Source organism: Bos mutus, chromosome 6 (genome assembly GCF_027580195.1).
Source record: "Bos mutus isolate GX-2022 chromosome 6, NWIPB_WYAK_1.1, whole genome shotgun sequence".
Lineage (NCBI taxonomy): Eukaryota > Metazoa > Chordata > Mammalia > Artiodactyla > Bovidae > Bos > Bos mutus.
Window position 1 is genome coordinate 97,530,836 of NC_091622.1, and position 22,082 is coordinate 97,552,917.

A 22,082-nucleotide genomic window follows, 5' to 3' on the forward strand; every position below is an offset into this window, starting at 1 on the left:
TTTTTCCATGATCCAGCAGATGTTGGCAATTTGATCTCTGGTTCCTCTGCCTTTTCTAAAACCAGCTTGAACATCAGAAAGTTCATGGTTCACATATTGCTGAAGCCTGGCTTGGAGAATTTTGAGCATTAGTTTACTAGCGTGTGAGATGAGTGCAATTGTGCAGTAGTTTGAGCATTCTTTGGCATTGCCTTTCTTTGGGATTGGAATGAAAACTGACCTTTTCCAGTGCTGTGGCCACTGCTGAGTTTTCCAAATTTGCTGGCATATTGAGTGCAGCACTTTCACAGCATCATCTTTCAGGATTTGAAATAGCTCAACTGGAATTCCATCACCTCCACTAGCTTTGTTCGTAGTGATGCTTTCTAAGGCCCACTTGACTTCACATTCCAGGATGTCTGGCTCTAGATGAGTGATCATATCATCGTGATTATCTGGGTCGTGAAGATCTTTTTTGTACAGTTCTTCTGTGTATTCTTGCCATCTCTTCTTAATATCTTCTGCTTCTGTTAGGTCCATACCATTTCTGTCCTTTATTGACAGGAGGTTACATAGCCTCAAAGACCCCTTCTAATGTAGATTCTCTGGTTCTCTGTTATTCCCACATACAAATTTCAGTGATTCACATCTGAAGAGGGGCGTTCTGTAAAATCTAGTGTTTACCATATGCCAAGCATAACTTTAATTACATTTTAATCTTAAACAGTAAATGATATTGCTTACATTGGTGGTGGTGGTGGTAGTTGCTCAGTCGTATCTGAGTCTTTTGTGGCCCATGGACTATAGCCCGCCAGGCTCCTCTGTCCTTGAAATTCCCAGGCAAGAATAGTAGAGTGGGTAGCCATCCCTTTCTCTGGAGGGTCTTCCCAACCAGGGAATTGAACCTAGGTCACCTGCATTGCAGGCAGATTCTGTACCATCTGAGTCACCAGGGAAGCCCCAGATATTATTTACATTACATATGAGAAAACAGGTGAAATCGTTTGCTCCAAGGTCACATAGCTAGTGACAAACCTAGAATACAGTCTGTCGCTTGGCTCAATGCCCTTCACTCGAAACACACCTACTTTTTGGTTTTATATTTTCAGCAAACTGGATGCCTTTTCAGATATTGATTTTTTTTTTTTTTTGCCTGGGATAGCTTCTTCTCACATGTTTTCCTACTTACCACTAAGTTCAGATATTTAAAATGCTTACAGATCAACCTCATTAGAAAATATTTCTCTTCTAAATTATATTAACGCTTAGCTGTAAGATTTTGTCTTTAATTTTCTGCAGCTTCACTATGATGAGTGTGTGGATTTGATTTTGCTCATCTGTGTCAATTAAGTTTTGCTGTGAAATAAACCACCCCAGAACTTTGTGGCTTAAAACAGAGTCATTTATTAGCTCACAGTTGGGTTTATTGGCAGTTTGAGCTGGGCCCAGCTGGTTGATTCTTCCCTGCTCCACATGGTCTTGGTTCCACAGGGGCTGCACATGCATCAGATCAGGTAGGCAACTCTGCTTCTCTGTGTTGGCTGGGGCAGTGGCGCTGACTAGGCTACTTACCTTATTATCCAAAAGGTTGTGTAAGTGCAAGTGAAAGTTGCTCAGTTGGGTCCAACTCTATGTAACCTCATGGGCTGCAGCCTGCCAGGCTCCTCTGTCCATGGAGTTCTCCAGGCAAGCATACTGAAGTGGGTAGCCATTCTCTTCTCCAGGGCATCTTCCCAACCCAAGGATCAAAGCCAGGTCTCTTGCACTGCAGGCAGATTCTTTACCATCTGAGCCACCAGGGAAGCCCCATCCAGTAAGTTGGCCTGGACTAATTCATGTAGCAAAATCAGGTTCCAGGAGAGAAAGATAAACACAAATTCTCTTGAAATCTGTGCTTGGAACAGGCATGTTACTTCTACTGCCTTCTGTTGGTCAAAACAAGCCCAGATCAGAGGGTGGGGAGATAAACTCTACCTCTTGATGCAAAGACCTACAAAGTCACATTGCAAAGGTGCATAGATACAGAGAGTACAAGAATTGGGGCCAATTTTTGTAAATGCTCTATGGCATTATCCTGGTTAGGCTTCCTTGTGTTTCTTGAATCAAAGGATTGGATTCTTTCATTGTCTTAGAGGTTTTTCAGCTTGCACTCTGTAAATGTTGCCTCTATCCCATTCTGTTTTCTCTTCTAGCACCCCAGGGAAACCCTTGTCAGGCCGTCTTACTGTGACCTCTCTGCCCTTTCCTCTGTCTTCTGTACTTTCCATTTCAGTGCTTTATTCTGGATAAGTTCTTCTGACCTGCTTTCTACTTTACCAGTTCTTCAAGAGTGTCTAGTCCACTGGGAAGAACTCCGTTGTGTTTTAAGTTTTGGTGATATTACTTCTTAGTTACGTAGTTTTGGTGATTCTTTTTTTTCAAATGAACTTTTTATAAAGACAACTAGCCAATCTGATCACACGGACCACAGCCGTGTCTAACTCAGTGACACTAAGCCATGCCGTGTGGAGCCACCCGAGACGGACGGACAGGTCATGGTGTAGAGGTCTGACAGAATGTGGTTAATGGCAAACCACTTCAGTATTCTTGCCTTGAGAACCCCATGAACAGTATGAAAAGGCAAAAAGATAGGACACTGAAAGATGAACTCCCCAGGTCAGTAGGTGCCCAATATGCTACTGGAGATCAGTGGAGAAATAACTCCAGAAAGAATGAAGGAATGGAGCCAAAGCAGAAACAATACCCAGTTGTGGATGGGACTGGTGATCGAAGCAAGGTTTTGGGAAAGATTGAGGGCAGGAGGAGAAGGGGACGACAGATGATGAGATGGTTGGATGGCATCACCGACTCAATGGACATGGGTTTGGGTGGACTCCGGGAGTTGGTGATGGACAGGGAGGCCTGGCGTGCTGCATTCCATGGGGTCGCAAAGAGTCGGACGCGACTCAGTGACTGAACTGAACCGAACTGAAGTGCCTGTGGTACATTTTCCCATGTATGTGTTTTATTGACCTCCAAATCCCTTCAAGTGCCAAGAAATCAGAAATTGATATACTGAACTTTAATTCACATATATGATAGGCATTTGTTTGATAAACATTTGTCGATGATAAATGCATGGGACAGAGACACAAGGTTGCCTTAATTAACTAAATTTCTTTTTTTCCATAGTATTTTTTTTTAATGGAAAAATATTTGGTAGTTGTCATGTACCACTCCACATCAGTCATTTTTCCATCTTTTCCATTGTTTTAGATTTAAAAAAACTTTTTTGATGTTCCCAATATAGATTAGTTGATTGATAAGTTGTGAAACTGTAAATTAAAACTTAAGTTATTAGCAAATTTTTATAAGTGAGACATTGTCATCTTTGAATATAATATTAGTACAAGATAACTGGGCTTTAAGAATAAGAGGGTTTAGCCATAGTCTTGATTTAATTTATATGAAAAGTAAGGTAATCTAAAAAAGAAATCATAAACCAATGAATGCATTAACTAAAATCATGCCCAGGGCAATAAAGTATATGTATAAATGTAGATAGGGAAAAAAAATCTGTATGTATAAGAGTGTGTGTATATGTATATATCCAGAGAGAGAGAATGAGATTTTTTGTGTGTGGGATCTCAGTTCCTTGACCCGGGATTGAACCCAGACCATGGCATGAAAGCCTGGAAACCTAACTAGCAGGGCACCAGGGAACTCCTGAAAATGAGATTCCGTCTGAATAAATTATTAGATGACTGTATTTTATCCCTCAAATTTAGAAATTTTTAAAATAGCAATTTTTATTTTAAAGCTTGATAATATTTCCTTTCTTTCTTAGACTAGTTTGACTCTTCTTTTGGAGTTGGCTGTCTTTTCTGTTAGTATACCTGCTTTCTTACAAAGCCAGTTTGATTCATTGCAGTTTTGAGAAATTATACAATCAAGCTTGTGAGACTATCAGATGAGAATCAGTGAGTGCTGAACTGTAGCTTGAGGATGTGCCTTACAAATACAAGTCATAAATTTGAAAGAATTTGAGCCTTATTTGTATGTTTTTGTTTCTTGACTATATTCTGGATAATGTTTTGAATAATTGCAATTTGGTTTTTTAAATGCATTAATGAATGCTTTTGATAAATATTATGATTGAAAGAAAGGGGATAAAGAATAGTATAATACCTATGTATCAACCACTCAATTTAAGAAATAAAATGTTCCTAATACTGTTGTATCTTCGAGTGCTTATGATATGCCAAGTACTGTTCTAGGCATTATATGTACTATACTTAGTCACTCAGTCATGTTTGACTCTCTGCGACCCCGTGCACTATAGCCCGCCAGGCTCCTCTGTCCATGGGGATTCTCCAGGCAAAAATATTGGAGTGGGTTGCCATGCCCTCCTCCACATAGGAGTAAACGAAACAAAAAATCCTTGTCCTGATGGAGCTGACAGGTTAGGAAGCAATTTGCTATCGCTTAATAATTCTTATCAGTCTTGTTTTTAGCGTTACACCCTCATTTTTAGAATGCTGCTTTGAATTTTTGTGATCATGAATATTAGAATAGTTGTTAGAAGCTAATGCAAGTAGAGAACTAACGGGCACTGCCTGACAGCATGAAGGACGTTCAGTCAGTACATTTGGCTTGGTGGGGTGTGTTTTGTACACACTAAGACACCTGATCTCTAGTATTTGGCTTCATTGCCTAGTCAACATTACCCTGTTGTTGGTAATCCTATATTCATAAGGAAAAGGTTCTGGGTCACCTCAAATAATGTCCTTTGCGTACATTAGTGAAGGATATATATAGCTTACCTTTTGAGGCACTTGAAAGAAAATTGATGTTTTAAATTCAGAACTGAAACTTTAAAGAAAAAGTGGCATCTTAGATCCAGGAACTTAGATTTAGTCTTTTTGTGATGGACATGGAAACTTTAAAAATCATGGTATACTGTAAAGAAAACCAGAAGTGGCACTTTGAATTATAGATTTAATGTTTCTTATAATGGACTGAAAACTTAAAAAAAATTCTGTAGTGTACTACTATAAAGAAAGCCACAAACTAGAGCACAGTGAAAGCAACCAGGGTAAATAGAAATAAACATCAAAGTTAGTATTAGATTATATGCTCGTGCTCAGTTGCTCAGTTTGCAACCCCATGGACTGCAGCCCTCCAGGCTCCTCTATCCATGGAATTATTTAGGCAAAAATGTTGGAGTGGATTGCCATTTCCTCCTCCAGGGGATCTTCCTGAGCCAGGAATCAAACGCCTGTGTCCTGCATCTCTTGCATTGGCAGACAGATTCTTTATTAGTGAGCCACCTGGGAAGCCCATAGTCTATATAGGTGACTTCTAAACACAGTTTTTTTTTTTTTTCTGTATTATTTTAGGTATCGTCAGATCCTGGAAAAAGCCATTCAGTTATCTGGGGCAGAACAACTAGAAGCTTTAAAAGCTTTTGTGGAATCAAGTAAGTGGAAGAAAAATTCCATGTTTGCCTTATATTACCAAGTTAAGACTTAAAAGCTTGCTCAAGCCTTGTTTTAGATTGTCAATATAATTTACATTGTGAGTAAATTAAATATGCATTGAGCTTGATTGATTTTAGAATTTAAACTACATGCCACTTGATATTTGTTTTTCAATGAACTGTGAAGAGGTTGTTAAGTTTACATTTATGGTTTTGCATAGTTATTAATATAATAACTGATGAGAGGCAGTATAGCAAATGACAGAGAATAGTCTGGATTCAAATCCTGGTCTGCTGTTTTATTAGCTGTGTGATCTTGGGTCAATTATATAACCTCTCTATGCCTTCTTTTCCTTGTCTATAAAATGGGGATATGATAACTACCCTGTAGAATTGTTGGAAAATTAAATGACTTAATATCCATAATAAAGTGCTTACAACAGTACCTAGCATATGATAAGTGCTAGATAAGAATTAGCTGTTGTTAAGAACATTTCTTTTGAATGGGAACTAGAAATTTCCATTCTTTTAAGATATTCTTCCCTACTCCCTCACTTCAAGCATACCCAGTTATTTTGAAAATTACTCAGAATTCAGGCTGGAATTTATTTTGAGTTCACAATATTAATGATACTTGATAGTGCTTTACAGTTACAGTGTGCGTCACACAGGCTCTGTTTTGTAACCCTGTGATTAACAATATAGGTGTAAGTAGCCCTATATAATACATTATAAAATGAGTCTCAGGATTCAGTGATTTTTTTTCCCCAAGGACATTTCGTTAGTAGGTGGCAGAGCCTAGACTTCTAACAGTTATAGGTGCCTAATGGCATGTGTCATGAAACTGTTCTCCATCACATCCGGTATCATTCAGTTCCAATTAATACTCTGTAAACTGATTAGTTACACAGCCTGTCAGTTACTGCCTCAAATAACTCAGGCCTGCGATGTGAAACAAACTGGCAGTGGTTTCAGAAAAACTCATAGCTTTTTAAAGACCATTGCACTTAGTAGTAAAAGAGCAGTGCTTTTTATAAACATTGAATCCAGTGAACCACCAAAAAAAAAAAGCAGTCTACTGTTACAATCATTTGCATCAGCTGAATAGTTTTTGAACCATCATTTATTTCCCTAGTAACTACTGATTTAAACTTAATTTATCTAAGGAGTGGTTTACAAACACAATGCATCTTTTAAAAATGTAATTAAAGTGATAATAATAACTGACATTTGTTGACTGGTATGTGCCAGGTATTGCTTAAAGCACTTTAGTAAATTGCATTTAAGTGTCACAGCAACCTTCTTCACAGGTCTTTCTTCTTCTGTGAATCTAACTTCACAAAAGAGGAAAGAGAAGCACAGGGGAATGTCTCTTGCCTGAGGGCATATAATCAGGAGGGTTTGTAAGCAGTGTGGCTCCAGAGTTTTTATCCTTAATCATATATAATAATACAGCATAAATGTTTACAAGCAATGGCATAAAATATGTTTATACATCTTGTTGTTTTGTCACTAAGTTCTGTCCAACTTTTTGCAACCCTGTGAACTGTAACCCTCCGAGCTCCTCTGTCCAGGGGATTCTCCAGGCAAGAATGCTAGAGAGGGTTGCCATTTCCTTCTCCAGGGGATCTTCCCGACCCAAGGCTCGACCTGCGTCTCCTGCGTTGGCAGGCAGATTCTTTACCTCTGAGCCACCAGGGAAACCCATCCATACATCTGGTGCTGACCTGAGTTCTTTTTTTTTTACAGTGGAAAATGACTTTATTTTTTATTTATATTTTTAAGCCTCTATTTATTAAAAATTTTTTGTTCTTTTCTTTTTTGGCCTCACCATGCGGCATACAGGATCTTAGTTCAGCATGTGGATCTTAGTTCACTGACAGGGATCAAACCCATGCCCACTCCTGTGAAATCATGGTTTCCTGACCACTGGACAACCAGGAAATTTCCTAGTACTAACCTAAGTTCTTATTTGTTGTTTTTGTTGGTAAAGTACAGGTGGCAGTAACTATCTCTCCTCACTTTATTTAAACTGAATGAAAATTGTTTCACTGTTTCTTCTTTAACTTTTTTTTTCTGTAGCTAGGTGGGATATAAGAATGTAAATAAAAATATAGGCGCCTTCACTTTGTAGAAATATAAAGAAGAGAAAGGAATAACATAAAATTCTCAACTATTAACTTTTTCTCAGTCATTTTGTAGAAATATAAAGAAGAGAAAGGAATAACATAAAATTCTCAACTATTAACTTTTTCTCAGTCATTTTGTAGAAATATAAAGAAGAGAAAGGAATAACATAAAATTCTAAACTGTTAACTTTTTCTCAGCCATTTCTGATTCTTAGAAAAGTTGTGGTATTTAAAGTGCTTCCCAGGTGGCATTAGGTATTTTTAATGTTTTGGTGTAGTTGTTAAGTGATCAAATAATTCAGAATAAGAAAAACTGGTTCTGTAATATAAGGTCATAGGAGTATGGAGATCTGTAAGTAATGCTTTGAAAGGTACACTAATATATTTTAGTATTAATTTTAGGTGAAAATTAATTGCTTAGTGAAAATACACAGATTATTCATGTTTTTCTTATCCTTTACTTTTTTTTTTTTTAACAAGTGGTAAATGAGAATGTCAGCCTCGTGATCTCTCGCCAGTTGCTGACTGATTTCTGCACCCATCTCCCTAACCTGCCTGATAGCACAGCCAAAGAAATCTATCATTTCACCTTGGAGAAGATCCAGCCTAGAGTCATTTCATTTGAGGAGCAGGTAAATACCTAGAGCAGTGATTTTTGTTTTATTTTTAGAAACCTGTTTATTATGTTTTCTTTTTTAAAAAGTATTGTTGATTATAAGTTTCAGGTGTATGGTATAGTGATTCACAAGTTTTACAGGTTATATCCCATTTATAGTTAATATTATAAAATATTGGCTATTAAGAGTGGTGATTTTTAAGCGTGAGATAGCAGCAATTATTTTGAGAGATACCGTTAAATTTTTAAAGGAGATAATCATTCAATTTTATTTCTACAAAATAGTGTGCCAAACAGCATTTTACAGTATAAGATCAAATAAGTATTATGATACTTTAAGTCCAGCTGACATTTGCTTATATACTATAATTTGCTTTTATGAACCAAATATTACTTTTTAGATTATTTTATTTTTGAAAATTACTTATGTGTTTATTTAGGACTGTGCTGGGTCTTCATTGCTGGGCAGGCTTTCCTGTAGTTGTGGTGAGCAGGGGCTGCTCTCCAGTTGCAATGTGAGGACTGCTTATTGCAGTGGCTTCTCTTGTTGCAGAGTGCAGGCTCTCGGCACACAGGCTCAGTAGTTGTGGCTCATGGGCTTAGTTGCTCATCAGGAAGTAGAATTCTTCCTGATCCAGGGATCAAACCTATGTCCCCTGCATTGGCAGGCAGATTCTTTACCACCAGACTTCCAGGGAAGCCCTAGATTATTTTTAAAAATCAATAAATTGTTAATTAGACTGAGAACATAGGAGAACTCCAGCATTATATGTGCAGTGACACAAAAACAAGACTTAATATTTAAATTTTGCTATAATCCACATTAGAGAAATGTGTTAGTTCACTGTTTTGCTATTTTATGACTGCAGAGTTCACAGAAGAAATTTGGGTAGTCTAGGTAAACTTACTAGTTGCTTGCCTGCATAGTGTGTTGGATAAGAGCATTGTCGTGATAGATCTCATTCTATTTATTTTAATTAGTTACTAATATCAATGGAAATAATTTAACCCGTATGCTTCCTATTTCAGGTTGCTTCCATAAGACAGCATCTTGCATCCATATATGAAAAAGAAGAAGATTGGAGAAATGCAGCCCAAGTGTTGGTGGGAATTCCTTTGGAAACAGGACAAAAGTATAGTAAATAGTGGATATTGGATGGATATGTATAACTGTTCACTTACTTTTTTCTTCCATTTTAGTACAGGAAACAGCTAATGAACAATTTAATGAATAAATAGATGAATTTTGTACCATGTTAGAAGGTGATAAGGGCTATGGAGAAAGGGGATAAAGTGAGGGGCGGGATGTGTTACTAGTCAGGGCGATTAGAGTGGTAGGGTGGTCCTGATAGCACCTTTCTAAACACTTGAAGCGGGTAACGGAGTGGCTGTGCGCTCCTGGAGAGAAGAGTATCAGTAGATCCTCTTGGAGAGGATGGCTATGCAAAGGCCGTAAGATGGGAGCTTGCTCAGAGTATTTTAAGAAGACCAAGGAGACCACTGTGGGTGGAGTGAGCAAAGGGGAAAGTGACAGAGGGTGAGATCAGAGAGGACTGGGACGAGGACGTGGAGCCTTGTCAGTCGTCGTAAGGCCTTTGGCATTTTTCTAAGTGAAACTATGAAAAGCCTTTGAGGGGTTTTGCGCAGAGGACTGACATGATCTGAGTTATATTTCATTTTTTAAAAAACATTTATTTATCTGGCTGCGTCAAGTTTTAGTTGTGGCACACAGGCTCTTTGTTGTGGCATCTGGGGTTCTCTAGTTGTGCTACATGGGCTCAGTAGTTAGGTTGCATAGGCTTAGTTGCCCCACAGCATATAGGATTCTTAGTTCCCTGACCAGGGATCAAACCCACGTCCCCTGCATTGGAGGGTGGATTCTTAATCACTGGACCTTGAGGGAAGTCCCTGACATATTTTAAAGAGTCATTCTAACTACTGGGTTGAGAATAAACTGTAGGCATGCAGTGATAGAAGCAGGGACATTAGCTGAGAGGCTTACGCACCACTGCAGGTGAGATAGAGATTGTGAGAAATGTTGGACTTTGAATATATTTTTAAGATAAAGCTAAGGATTTCTTGACAGTTTGGATATAAGAAAAAGAGCCAAGAGAAGTCCTGAGTTTTGGTTTGAACAACTGGAAAAACAGAGTGGCCATCTACTGAATGGTAAAGAATAGGTTTTGAGGGAAGATCAAGAGTTCTGTTTTGGACATGTGATAACCAAGTAGAAATACCTAGTAGAGAGTTGAATTTGTTAGTCTAGAGTTTAGAAGAGAGGTCTGGACTAGAGATGTGTTGACATCTGTGGGAACCATTGATATATAACTGGAATTTAAAGCCATTAGACTGGATGAGATCTCTGAGGCAGGGCATATATGTAGAGAAGGGGACTGAGTACTGGGTATTCTGACATTAAGAGGTCAGGGCAGGAGGGAGATGTAGCGGGTGAGGATTGTCCATTGAGGTAAGAGGAAAACCAGTGTGGTATCTGCGGAGCCAAACGAGGAAAGTGTATTAGGAAGGAGCAAGTGATCAATGTGGTGTTGATGGTCACGTAAGATGAGGAGTTGAAGGTTGACCATAAGAGTGAGTGATGTGGAGATCATTGGTGGCCTTGACGGAAGCTGGTTTGGTGAAATGGTGAGAGTGAAAGCCCGACTGAAGTTGTTTACAAGAGAACGGGAAGAGAAGAATTGGAGATGGTGAGCATGGGCAAGTCCTCGGGGAAGTGTTCATAAAAGGGAGCAGAGAAGTAGGGTAGAAGATGACAGTAGACATTAGGTAGAGATTGTTTTTTTTCTTTTATGATTCAGTGGAAGGCAAAACTCTGATCTTGGGGAGTAATGGAGGGGATTCTTGCAGAAGTAGACAAGAGGGGAAGGAATCCAGTGGCGGGATAGGCTTCAGATAGGCCCGCAGATAGTTCATACTTGGCAGTTTCTCAGCCTTGGTGCCATTGGCACTTTAGATTGGATAGTTCCCTGTTGTGGAGGCTCTAGTTATTGCAGAGGTGTAGCAGCACCAGGGGCCTCTACTCACTGGATGCCAGTGGCGCCACTACTCCTGGTTGTGACTATCAAAAATGTAGACATTGCCGAATAGTCCCTGGTGGGCAGACTAGTCCCCAGTGATCTACCCTAACAGCCAGGAACACAGAGTATATGGTGCAGATGTTAGTAATATGGTGGTGGAGCTTGTGTAGGTACTCTTTGATTATTTCAGTATTCTTAGTGAAATTGGAATCAGTCATCAGCTGATAGGGGTGGGAGTAGTGAGGTTGAAGAGATACAAGGATATCAGAAAAATTCTCCAGGAGAGTGGGATAGTAAATAGACTAAAGATGTACGGTATACTTGGCAGCAGTAAGGCTCGTTTAACAGTCTTAGTCTGTAAAATGAGATCTGGCAGACTGGTCGGGTGTTTTTCTCCATCGGAGTTCAGCTACATGGTTGGAAGAAAAGGAGTGGATGAACTCTCTGATTTAACCAGCATTTTGATTTTGCCCAACAAGTACAACAGCATGAGAGGAACAAGGCAGACGAGTGCATAAGCAATTCAGTGATTGTAATGATTAGCCTTAGGGGTCAAGTGAGGTTGGGAGGAAAGTGAGGCTTTTAAGGAGAAAAATACAGTAACAATGTAATAGGATTAGTGGTTTGGGGTCACAGTGAGTTCAGTGGATTTTTGGGTTTGAAATACTAGAGAAAATGAGATGGAAGAAGGATTAGAAAAATTAAGATGATAGTTTGTAACTCTTATTTAGCTAATCTTGCCTTTGATATGATTCTAAAAAAATACAGTTCTTTATATTGTACAAGAAAGATGAAAGTTGTTAAACTCTTGGTTATATTATTGAACACACTTCCTTTTTCAGTTGGCAACTATAAAAATACCAACTAAATGACAAAAAATATTTTCAGTTACTTCTCTACTCTTTTACCAGGTGAATAAGGGATTCTTATTTTGTCTTCCTTAATTTTTGTGATCATAAGGCAAACATTACTTCAGGTATCTTGCCTTTTGTGCGAAATGATGCCCCTTGAAAAAGCAGTCAGTATATGAAAAAGCCTTTATATATAGATGTTGAATTTTGTTTTCTAAGGCTTCTTGTTAATTCAGTTTTTTCCTTTGATAGTTTGAAAAGGCTGAAAAAGTTAAAGTGTTAGTTTCTCAGTCGTGTCTGACTCTTTGCGACCGTATAGACTGAAGCCCGCCAGGCTCCTCTGTCCATGGAATTCTCCAGGCAAGAATACTGCAATGGGTTGCCATTCCCTTCTCCAGGGGGTCTTCCTGACCCATGGATCAAACTTAGGTCTCCTGCATTGTAGGCAGATTCTTTACCATCTGAACCTCCATGGAAGCCTCTGAACAGGCTGAGGGCTTTCTTAATTGCTTTGGTCTTATTCTGTCTGGAGCAATGTCTCGTTAGTACAGAGCAAACGATTTATTTTCATTAGTAGTTGACATAAATATACTGTTCTTTGCAGTGGTGGTTATTAATGTTTTGAGAGTACTGTAACATTATCTGTGAGAATACCAAGAACTGAAAATTCTGTGGTTTTCTAAACAAGTTAAAGTGATTTGGATAAATTATTGAGAGCTTGTTTCCCTAAAAAAGGATTCATTCTGATTATGAAAGTAATAGATATAATAGATATACTTGGCATAAAAAATGAAAATGCAGAAAAATACGGTGCTGTTTATAGCAATATATGTAAGTATGAGTTGTGAATGGAGATAATAGAAAATATTAATGATATATGGCTTATGGAAATTTTGAATTGATATAAAATTTTTTGAAGAATTAGTTTCAAAGTTAGGGCCAAGTCAATTGTAAACTCTGTTCTTGCCACTTGGGAACACCACTTTTGCTGATAAGTAGAATTAACTTTTCTGTGAGGGTAAATCTTGAATTATATGAGTTTTGAATTATATAAGGTCTTCAGTTATACATTTCTTGTGTATAAATGTGACCTTTGGGATAAGAAGATAATTGAAAACTACCTGTATTATCACTCCAAGAGATAATTGTGATTCCTCTCTTGATGTATGTATATAGAAATACATTTTGATAGTGTTTTTATGTACTTTTTTATCCTTTTTTTTTAATTTAGTGAAAACTTATGACTATTGTCAGAAATAATTCTTATAATAATGACACTGTATATAATTATTTTATATATATGTAACTGTATAGTATCTGTCATCTTTATATACCACAACTTAATTAATTACCATAAATACTATTATGGGTGATTTCCATTTTTTTCCTATTATGGATATTTATGAATAACTTTATAAATGAATATTCTCTACATGTATATGTGTGCACATGCATGATTTTTGGGGGGGATTTATTTTTTAGAGGTAGAATATAGTAGGTAAAGGGTATATGCATTTTAAAGGATTCAAAGAATGGTTGGAGAGCATACTGCCAAATTGTTGTCCAGGATGGATGTACATGTCCATGGTTCTTTTTGGTGGTAGTACATGATATGTCCTTGAACTGGGCATTATTTTTTTAAAGATCTCTGATTTATGAGACTATCTGAGGATTAGAAGAAGCTAAAATAGAAATGAATAATGACAAAAATAATGAAAATTCAGTAAAATTTGTTTTGGAAATGTTTTTTAGCTTCTCTGTGTTTTTCCAATGCAGTAAAAAGTTTGAGTCCCTTATAGTAACAGAATATATGTGTACATATCAGGAAAAAATAACTTATTTCCTACCACCCCTAAAAATTTTCTTGGTGAAATAGTTATTCTGTGTATTTCTGTTATTGCCTAGACAGTACAATGTTGATTATAAACTGGAGACCTATCTGAAGATTGCTCGGCTATATCTGGAGGACGATGATCCAGTCCAGGCAGAGGCTTACATAAATCGGGCATCGTTGCTTCAGAATGAATCAACCAATGAACAGTTACAGATACATTATAAGGTAACTGATGAGCTGGTTTGGAATTAATTTTGTATTGGCGAATCCCACAATATTAAGGTGCTCCAGAATATCTGATAAATGCTGTTGTTATACATCAGAAATTCTCTTTTCTTTTGCTTTTTAATTTTCCCCCTAATTGAAACATTTTCCCTCTCATAGGTATGCTATGCACGTGTTCTTGATTATAGAAGAAAATTCATTGAAGCTGCACAAAGGTACAATGAACTCTCTTACAAGACAATAGTACACGAAAGTGAAAGACTAGAGGCCTTAAAACATGCTCTGCACTGCACCATCCTAGCATCAGCAGGTAAACAAGAAAGCTACCTTTGCTTAATAATTTTAGGTTCGTTGCTATCCACTGGAGAAGGGATAGGCTACCCACTCTAATATTCTTGGGCTTTCCTGGTGTCTCAGCTTGTAAAGAATCTGCCTGCAATGCAGGAGACCTGGGTTTGATCCCTGGGTTGGGAAGATCCCCTGGAGAAGGGAAAGGCTACCCACTCCAGTATTCTGGCCTGGAGAATTCCATGGAGTGTATAGTCCATGGGGTCGCAAAGAGTCAGACACGATGGAGTGCCTTTCACTGCTATTTGAGGATTTGGTGAGAAACTGTTCTTCAAGAGGATGTCTTATTAATACAGTTATGATAAATTTAATTAAAACATTTAAGCAGTAAGAGTAGGTTGCTAACTTAAGACGTTTTAAAAATATATATTTACCAGCCTCTTACCCACAGATATTAGGAATTGTTAAGAGATAATCTGATGGTTAGTTCTGCTAAAATATCACTGAAGAAAATGGATATTAAATTGAGAATTACGCAAAGGAAAGTGAAAATTAAAATCTAGAAATGGGTGATATAATTAATGTACTGCTTTGGGGATTTAAAAAAATTTTTAATCTTCAAGCCTCACTTTTAGACCTGGCACTTATCTTTTTCTCCAGTAAATATAAGTAGTAAACTATTCTTTGTCTTTTTTACTAAACTACAGCATGTAAATCATTCAACTTATAAAGCAGGAAAGGGCATTGAGAGGAAATGCTGAGAATTCTAAGCCATGGCGTTTCTAAATCATTTTATAATGTTTGTTTTTGAACTGTGTTTAGTTGAGAGCCTAATGGCATATTCAGACTACACATTTCATTCTGTATGAAGCAGTGATCTTATTTATTTTTGTTACTGAAAAGACAGTACATAAAATGGTACCACTTTCTACTCTGAAGAACTATTACTGATTTCTTCTATCTGTTTCAGTATATAAGTGTGTATGCTCCTTTTTATACACAAATTATAACATGATATACACACTTTTGTAAGGTGCTTTTTTTATGTGGCTATCCATCACGGTGGTCTTTATACAACTCATAAAACTCATTCTTTTTTATTTTCTGTCCTTTGGCTTTATCATAATTAGTCAATTACGATGCTGTAGTAATTATATGTGTACGTATAGGTTAAATGGTTGAATCTAAGGGTGCATACGTTTAAAATTTTGGTAGAAATTAAAATTGGCTTTTAACATTACCCTCTAAACAATAATGTCTGTGTGTACCTAATTGTTGTTGTGTTGTTCAGTTGCTTAGTTGTGTCTGACTCTTTGTGACCCCATGGACTGGAGCAAGCCCTGCTTCCCTGTCCTTCACTATCTCTTGAAGTTTGCTCAAGTTCACGTCCATTGGATTAGTTATACTGTCTAACCATCTCATCCTCTGCCGCCCTCTTCTCCTTTTGCCTTCAGTCTTTCCCAGCATCAAGGTCTTTTCCAATGTACCTGGTTACTCACACACATATTTCCAAATTTTTTTATCCTTACTAACCTGGTAGAAGAAAGGTAATATTTCATTCTAGTTTTAATTTGCATTTCATTTACTATGAATGCTTTTGAGCATCTTTTCATGTGTTTTAAAAAAATCATTATTGAAAAACCCATTTTTTTGGAGTAAATTTGTCTGTTTATGTTCATTAGCCATTTTTTATCTTTTTCTTATAAAAACTGTTCACATATATAAGAAGTTAACAAGTTTTTCTCCCAGTTTATTATCTCTTTTTTGGCTCTATTGATGAAATTTTTGCCATTCAGAAACTTTAGATTTTTATATAGTTAAATATTTTAATCTTTTATAGCTTTGGGGTTTTGTTGACTTGCTTAAAAGGTCTTTCCTATTCTGAAATTACATATTTTAGAATCCTTCATGTTTTCTTCTGGTAGTTTTAGTTCTTGAATCCTCTGATCTTTCACTTCAGTTCGTTTCAGTCACTCAGTCATGTCTGACTCTTTGCGACCCCATGAACCGCAGCATGCCAGGCCTCCCTGTCCATCACCAACTCCTGGAGTTTACCCAAACTCATGTCCATTGAGTCAGTGATGCCATCCAACCATCTCATCTTCTGTCGTTCCCTTCTCCTCCTGCCCTCAATCTTTCCTAGCATCAAGGTCTTTTCAAATGAATCAACTCTTCGCATCAGGTGGCCAAAGTATTGGAGTTTCAGCTTCAACATCAGTCCTTCCAATGAACACCCAGAACTGATCTCCTTTAGGATGGACTGGTTGGATCTCCTTGCAGTCCAAGGGACTCTCAAGAGTCTTCTCCAACACCACAGTTCAGAAGCATCAATTCTTTGGCGCTTAGCCTTCTTTATGGTCCAGCTCTCATCTCCATACATGACCACTGGAAAAACCATAGCCTTGGCTAGACGGACCTTTGTTGACAAAATAATGTCTCTGCTTTTTAATATGCTGTTTACGTTGGTCATAACTTTCCTTCCAAGGAGTAAGTGTCTTTTCATTTCATGGCTGCAGTCACCATCTGCAATGATTTAGACTGAAAAATTGAGAACCCTAGAGAGCTTTTGTTTATGTAGAGTATATTTGCTGTTTAGTGTATTAGAAATTGAAGTGAGTAATTTAAAAATATTTAATTCATTTAAAAGTAACAATAATAGATCTGTTACATATAAAGTGACTTTTTTGGACATACCACATGGCTTCTTAGTTCCTGACCAGGAATTGAACCCACATCCTCTTTAGTGGAAGTGTAGAGTCCTAACACTGGGACCATCAAGGAAGTCCATGCTTGTTTTTCTAAATGGCTAGTTATTTGAGTTGGCATTCTTTATTGAATTCTACATCCCTTTTCTCCCTGTTGATTTGAAGCACATTATAATAGATTTCTGGACATAGTATTCTGTTCCATTAATTAGCCTATGTATTTATGAATATACTAATACCATGCTCTTCAAATTATTATAGCTTTGTCTTTATAGTGTCTTATTATTAGCAGATCTTCTTACTCTTCATTACTCTTCTCTAAATTTTCCTAGCTTTTTGTTATATTTGCTTTCTCTCACTGACTCTCTTTCTCTCTCACATCCACGTGCATGCATGCGCATGCACACACACACACACACACACACACACACAGGTTTTGATGTATCATTTTAAAGTAATTTGAAGGCACTCAAATTACTTTAAATCATGACACTCTTTCATATGTCATCATGTATCTCCTGAGAATAGAAACATTTTTTTCTGTGTAGCTGCAATACCATTATCATCCCTGAAAAAGTTAACAGTGATTCCACTGTAGAATTTAGCAGCTGGTCCATATTATCACTGCCTCAGTTAGCTTAAGGATATCTTTTATACCTGCCTTTTTCATCTTAAATAAGGAGCAATTTTATATGTGGTATTTGGTGATTATGCCTCTTTAGATTCTTTTAGTCTAGAAGAGTTTCCTCATTCCCCGCCCCACCCCCAACTTTATTGTGGTGTAGTTCACATACAACATTGTATATAGTTTCCTCACTTGAAAAAAAAAAAACTTTTGCAGCCAATTAAGCCGACTGTGCTCTTTTCCCCGTGGGGGCCCAGTGTGCAGTGGCTGCAAACAGCAGCCTCCTCGGTAGTGTATGCAGCCTGTTGCCTGTACAGGTTGCCCTAAGGGACCTTGGATACAACTCTTTCCAGTGGACTTTGATGACTGGCATGCTATCCCCAGTCTAAGCTCCAGACAGGTATGTGTGGTGCCCTTGGAAAGCCCTGGGGCACACTGGTCAGGGTCCACATTGGCCAAGTCATAATGTCCATCCACACTGAGCTGCAGAACAAGGAGCATGTGATTGAGGCCCTCTGTGGGGCCAAGTTCAAGTTCCTTGGCCGCCAGAAGATCTACATCTCCAAGAACTGAGCGTTTACTAAGTTTAGTGCAGATGAACTTGAAAACATGGTGGCAGAAAAGCAGCTCATCCTGGATGGCGAGGGGTCACATATTACATATACAACCCTGATGGTGGCCCTCTGGACAAATGAGGGGCCCTGCCCTTATGAGAGCCTGGGGGCTGTCCCCTCCTTCCTCTTGCCCACTGATGAATCTTACGTTCCTGTCCAAAAAAAAAAAAATACTGACTTTGAAGTTATTACATAGAATATCCTTCATCCTACATTTTTTGATCTATATGATATGTACTATGCTTAGTTGCACAGTTGTGTCCAACTCTTTGCGACCCCATGGACTGTAGCCCACCAGGTTCCTCTGTCCATGGAGTTTTCTAGGCAAGAATATTGGAGGGAAATGCCATTTCCTCCTCCTGGGGATCTTTCCCACCTAGGGATTGAACGTGTGTCTCTTGCATCTCCTGCATTGGTGGATTCTTTACACCGTGCCACCTGGGAAGCCCTCTTTGAGAGAGAGAGAGAGAGAGAGAGAGAGAGATGATATATATAGTTATGATATATATAGTTAATTTATTCCTTAATCCCATAGATCCCTTATAAAATAGAAATTATAGCCAGAGGTTATATTAGATTCAGGTTAAATTTTTTTCTAGCAAGAATACCTTATAATGATACTATATACTCGCTGTATTGAATCATGTCAGCACATACTGCTACATTGTCCCACTGTTAGTGATGCTGAGTTTGTTCATTTAATTAAGGTAGAAACTCCATTGTAAAGGTACATTGTCCTCTTTGTATTTTGTAAGCAATTCATGGGGTGCTGCTTTGACACCACAAAAATTCTGTTTTCCAAATTCCTTTCCATGATTTAATATCTGTTAATAATCCTTGCTGGATCACTCATTGCATATAATATAAAATGAAAATGAAAAATGGTGAATTATTCATTCTTTGCCCTTTTTTTCCCCAAATATCACTGTGAACTTTTTCTCTGCTTATTCTTCTGCATGTAGAAACACACAAAACTGTACACACAGAAACATATATGTACAGAAAACATGTACACATAGGAAACTGTACACACAGAAACATGTATGTACAGAAAACATGTACACACAGAAAACTGTACATAGCAAAAGTGTACACTTCAGTGAATTGTCACAGATGAAAGCCATCATAGAGTCAATGCTCAGAAAAAGAAACAAAATATTCCCAGCACCGTGAAAGCCTCTGTCCTGCCTTCTCCTAACCTCTGTCCCTAACCCCCAACCCCAAGAGCTGTCATTAGTATATAATTAGCTTTGCCTGCTTCTTGTATTTATATGAATGAAGTCATGTAGTACGTATACTCTTGTTCTTTCTTCTTTTGCTCAACTTTATGAAATTTATCCACATTGTTACAGGTACTTTCTTCATTTTTATTGTTGTGTGGTATCCCATTCTGTGAATATACCACATTGTTTATCCTGTTGACTTGTCATTGGCTATTAGTAATAGTACTGCTATGAATATTCTTATATATTTGACTCAATTTTTAAATTTTATTTGTGTTACAGTAAATTATAGTTGTGATTCTTTTTGATGGTCGAGTTGTCCCAAATGTGACCAAATTATGTCTTTTTGACATGGCCCCCCTGTTAGTCTTTGAGTACTAGCCCGATATGTAGTATAAAAAGATGCCTTAGGCTCCTTTTGTATTTCCCCTGCCCCAGACGTGAAATCAGCTATTTTTTAAGGATTTCTAGTTCCTCTTAGGAGAAGGCAACGGCACCCCACTCCAGTACTCTTGCCTGGAAAATCCCATGGACGGAGGAGCCTGGTAGGCTGCAGTCCATGGGGTCGCTAAGGGTCGGGCATGACTGAGCGACTTCACTTTCACTTTTCACTTTCATGCATTGGAGAAGGAAATGGCAACCCACTCTAGTGTTCTTGCCTGGAGAATCCCAGGGACAGGGGAGCCTGGTGGGCTGCCGTCTATGGGGTTGCATAGAGTCGGACACGACTGAAGTGACTTAGCAGCAGCAGCAGTTCTTCTTAATGAGGTTAGCAAGATCAGGGTACTAGGTATGCTCACTGATGCTGGATGTCATTGTCATTAGGCTCTTTCAGTATATAGAGCTAAAAATAAATTTAAAAAGAAAAAGTCTGTTCATAGTTTTATTTCCATTAGTTCACTTTTTAATGTCATCAGTTATCATGTGATTTTCCACCACTTAAAGGTACTCAAGGTGTAAATTGAGACTATGAAAATCAAGTTTTCCATCTGAGAAATATTTGTTCATCTTTCATCAATTTTTTATTATAACCAGAAGGATGCATGTTTGTTACAGAAATATAAGTAAGCAAGAAGAAGAAAATAGCAATTAGCTATAATTTGAACCATTTGTAACATTTTGGCATATGATTGGTTCTCCATATCCATGGGTTCTGCATCTGCAGATTCAACTACCCATGGATTAAAAATATTTGGGGAAAAAATTTTTAGGAAGTTCCAAAAGCAAAACTTGAATTTGCTGGTGCCAGCCAGAACTATTTACATAGCATTTACATTTTATTTACATTGTATTACATTACATTACAATGTACATTGTATTATACATAATCTGGAGATGATCTAAAATATAAGGGAGGATGTATGAAGGTGGTGCAAATAGAACATTATTTTACTTAAGTGACTTTTGCATTGGCAAGTTTTGGTATTTATGAGGGAGTCTTGGAACCAGTCCCTGTTGGCTACTGAGAGAATGATTGTGTATCATAGTCTTCACAGATGAATATAGAGTTGATCCTTATTATTCCCAGATTCCATGTAGGTGAATCTACCTACTTGCTAAAATTTGTCACCCCCTCCCAAATCAATACTTGAGGTGCTTTTACAGTCATTTGTAGACATGTGCAGAGCAGCAAAAAATTTGAGCCCTTCTACTTAAATTGTTTCCAGCTGGTGTCAAACAAGGTGATGTTCTACACTGTTTCAGCTCTCCTTCTATAAACAAATGTCCTTTTTTGTGGTCTATTTGATACTCTTCACATTTTCATGCATTTGTTGATGGTTTTGCTGTTTTTAAATGGTCCCTAAGCATAGTGTCATAGTATTATCTTGTGTTTTCAAGTGTGGGAAGTCTGTGATGTGTCTTATGGAGAATATACGTGTGGTAAGTTAGATAAGTTCTTTCACATGAGTTATAGTGTAAGCCATAAATTAAAGTGCCTTTAAACAAACACACAAGACAAGATTACATGTTGACCGGTTGAGAAAAATGCTGTGACCAGGGGCTCAGAGGAACCTAATCCTGTGTCAACCCTAGGAGCAGCAGTTGGGTATTCACTAATTCAGTGTTGGCAGCGACTTTATAGGACATAGCTACTACAAATAATGAGGATCAGCTGTATATTTTAGTAGGCAAAATGGGGTCCTAAGAAAGATTGTTTTTCATTGAAAGAAGAGTGAGAATGTCTGATGCTTGCTTGTTTCCCTCAGGACAGCAGCGTTCTCGGATGCTAGCTACTCTTTTTAAGGATGAAAGGTGCCAACAGCTTGCTGCTTATGGAATCCTAGAGAAAATGTACCTAGACAGGATCATCAGAGGAAACCAACTTCAAGAATTTGCTGCCATGCTGATGCCTCACCAGAAAGCAACTACAGCTGATGGTAATGACTGCTTCTTATAAGTATGTGGTAGTGAATATTCAGGTCACACTAGTGGAACGTATGTTAAATTTGAAGAGTCTTGATATCTTTCTGTAATATTTTTGTCTAGTACTTGATAAAAA

The 22,082-nt window shown here is 37.8% G+C and overlaps 1 protein-coding gene and 1 non-coding gene across 3 annotated transcripts in view; both read left to right on the forward strand.

Moving 5' to 3' along the window:
* Positions 1-22,082, forward strand: part of COPS4 (COP9 signalosome subunit 4) — a 38,938-nt gene that overhangs the window by 4,614 nt on the left and 12,242 nt on the right. For both annotated transcript variants that reach the window (XM_005904333.2, XM_005904334.2), the window contains exons 2-7: positions 5,358-5,437; positions 8,047-8,198; positions 9,212-9,315; positions 13,974-14,127; positions 14,287-14,437; positions 21,790-21,960. In XM_005904333.2, the coding sequence (XP_005904395.1) occupies positions 5,358-5,437; positions 8,047-8,198; positions 9,212-9,315; positions 13,974-14,127; positions 14,287-14,437; positions 21,790-21,960 (812 nt within the window). The remainder of the gene's footprint in view (positions 1-5,357; positions 5,438-8,046; positions 8,199-9,211; positions 9,316-13,973; positions 14,128-14,286; positions 14,438-21,789; positions 21,961-22,082) is intronic.
* Positions 17,956-18,090, forward strand: LOC138988328 (small nucleolar RNA SNORA70). The gene has a single exon (XR_011464632.1). It is a non-coding gene; the product is annotated as a small nucleolar RNA SNORA70 (small nucleolar RNA).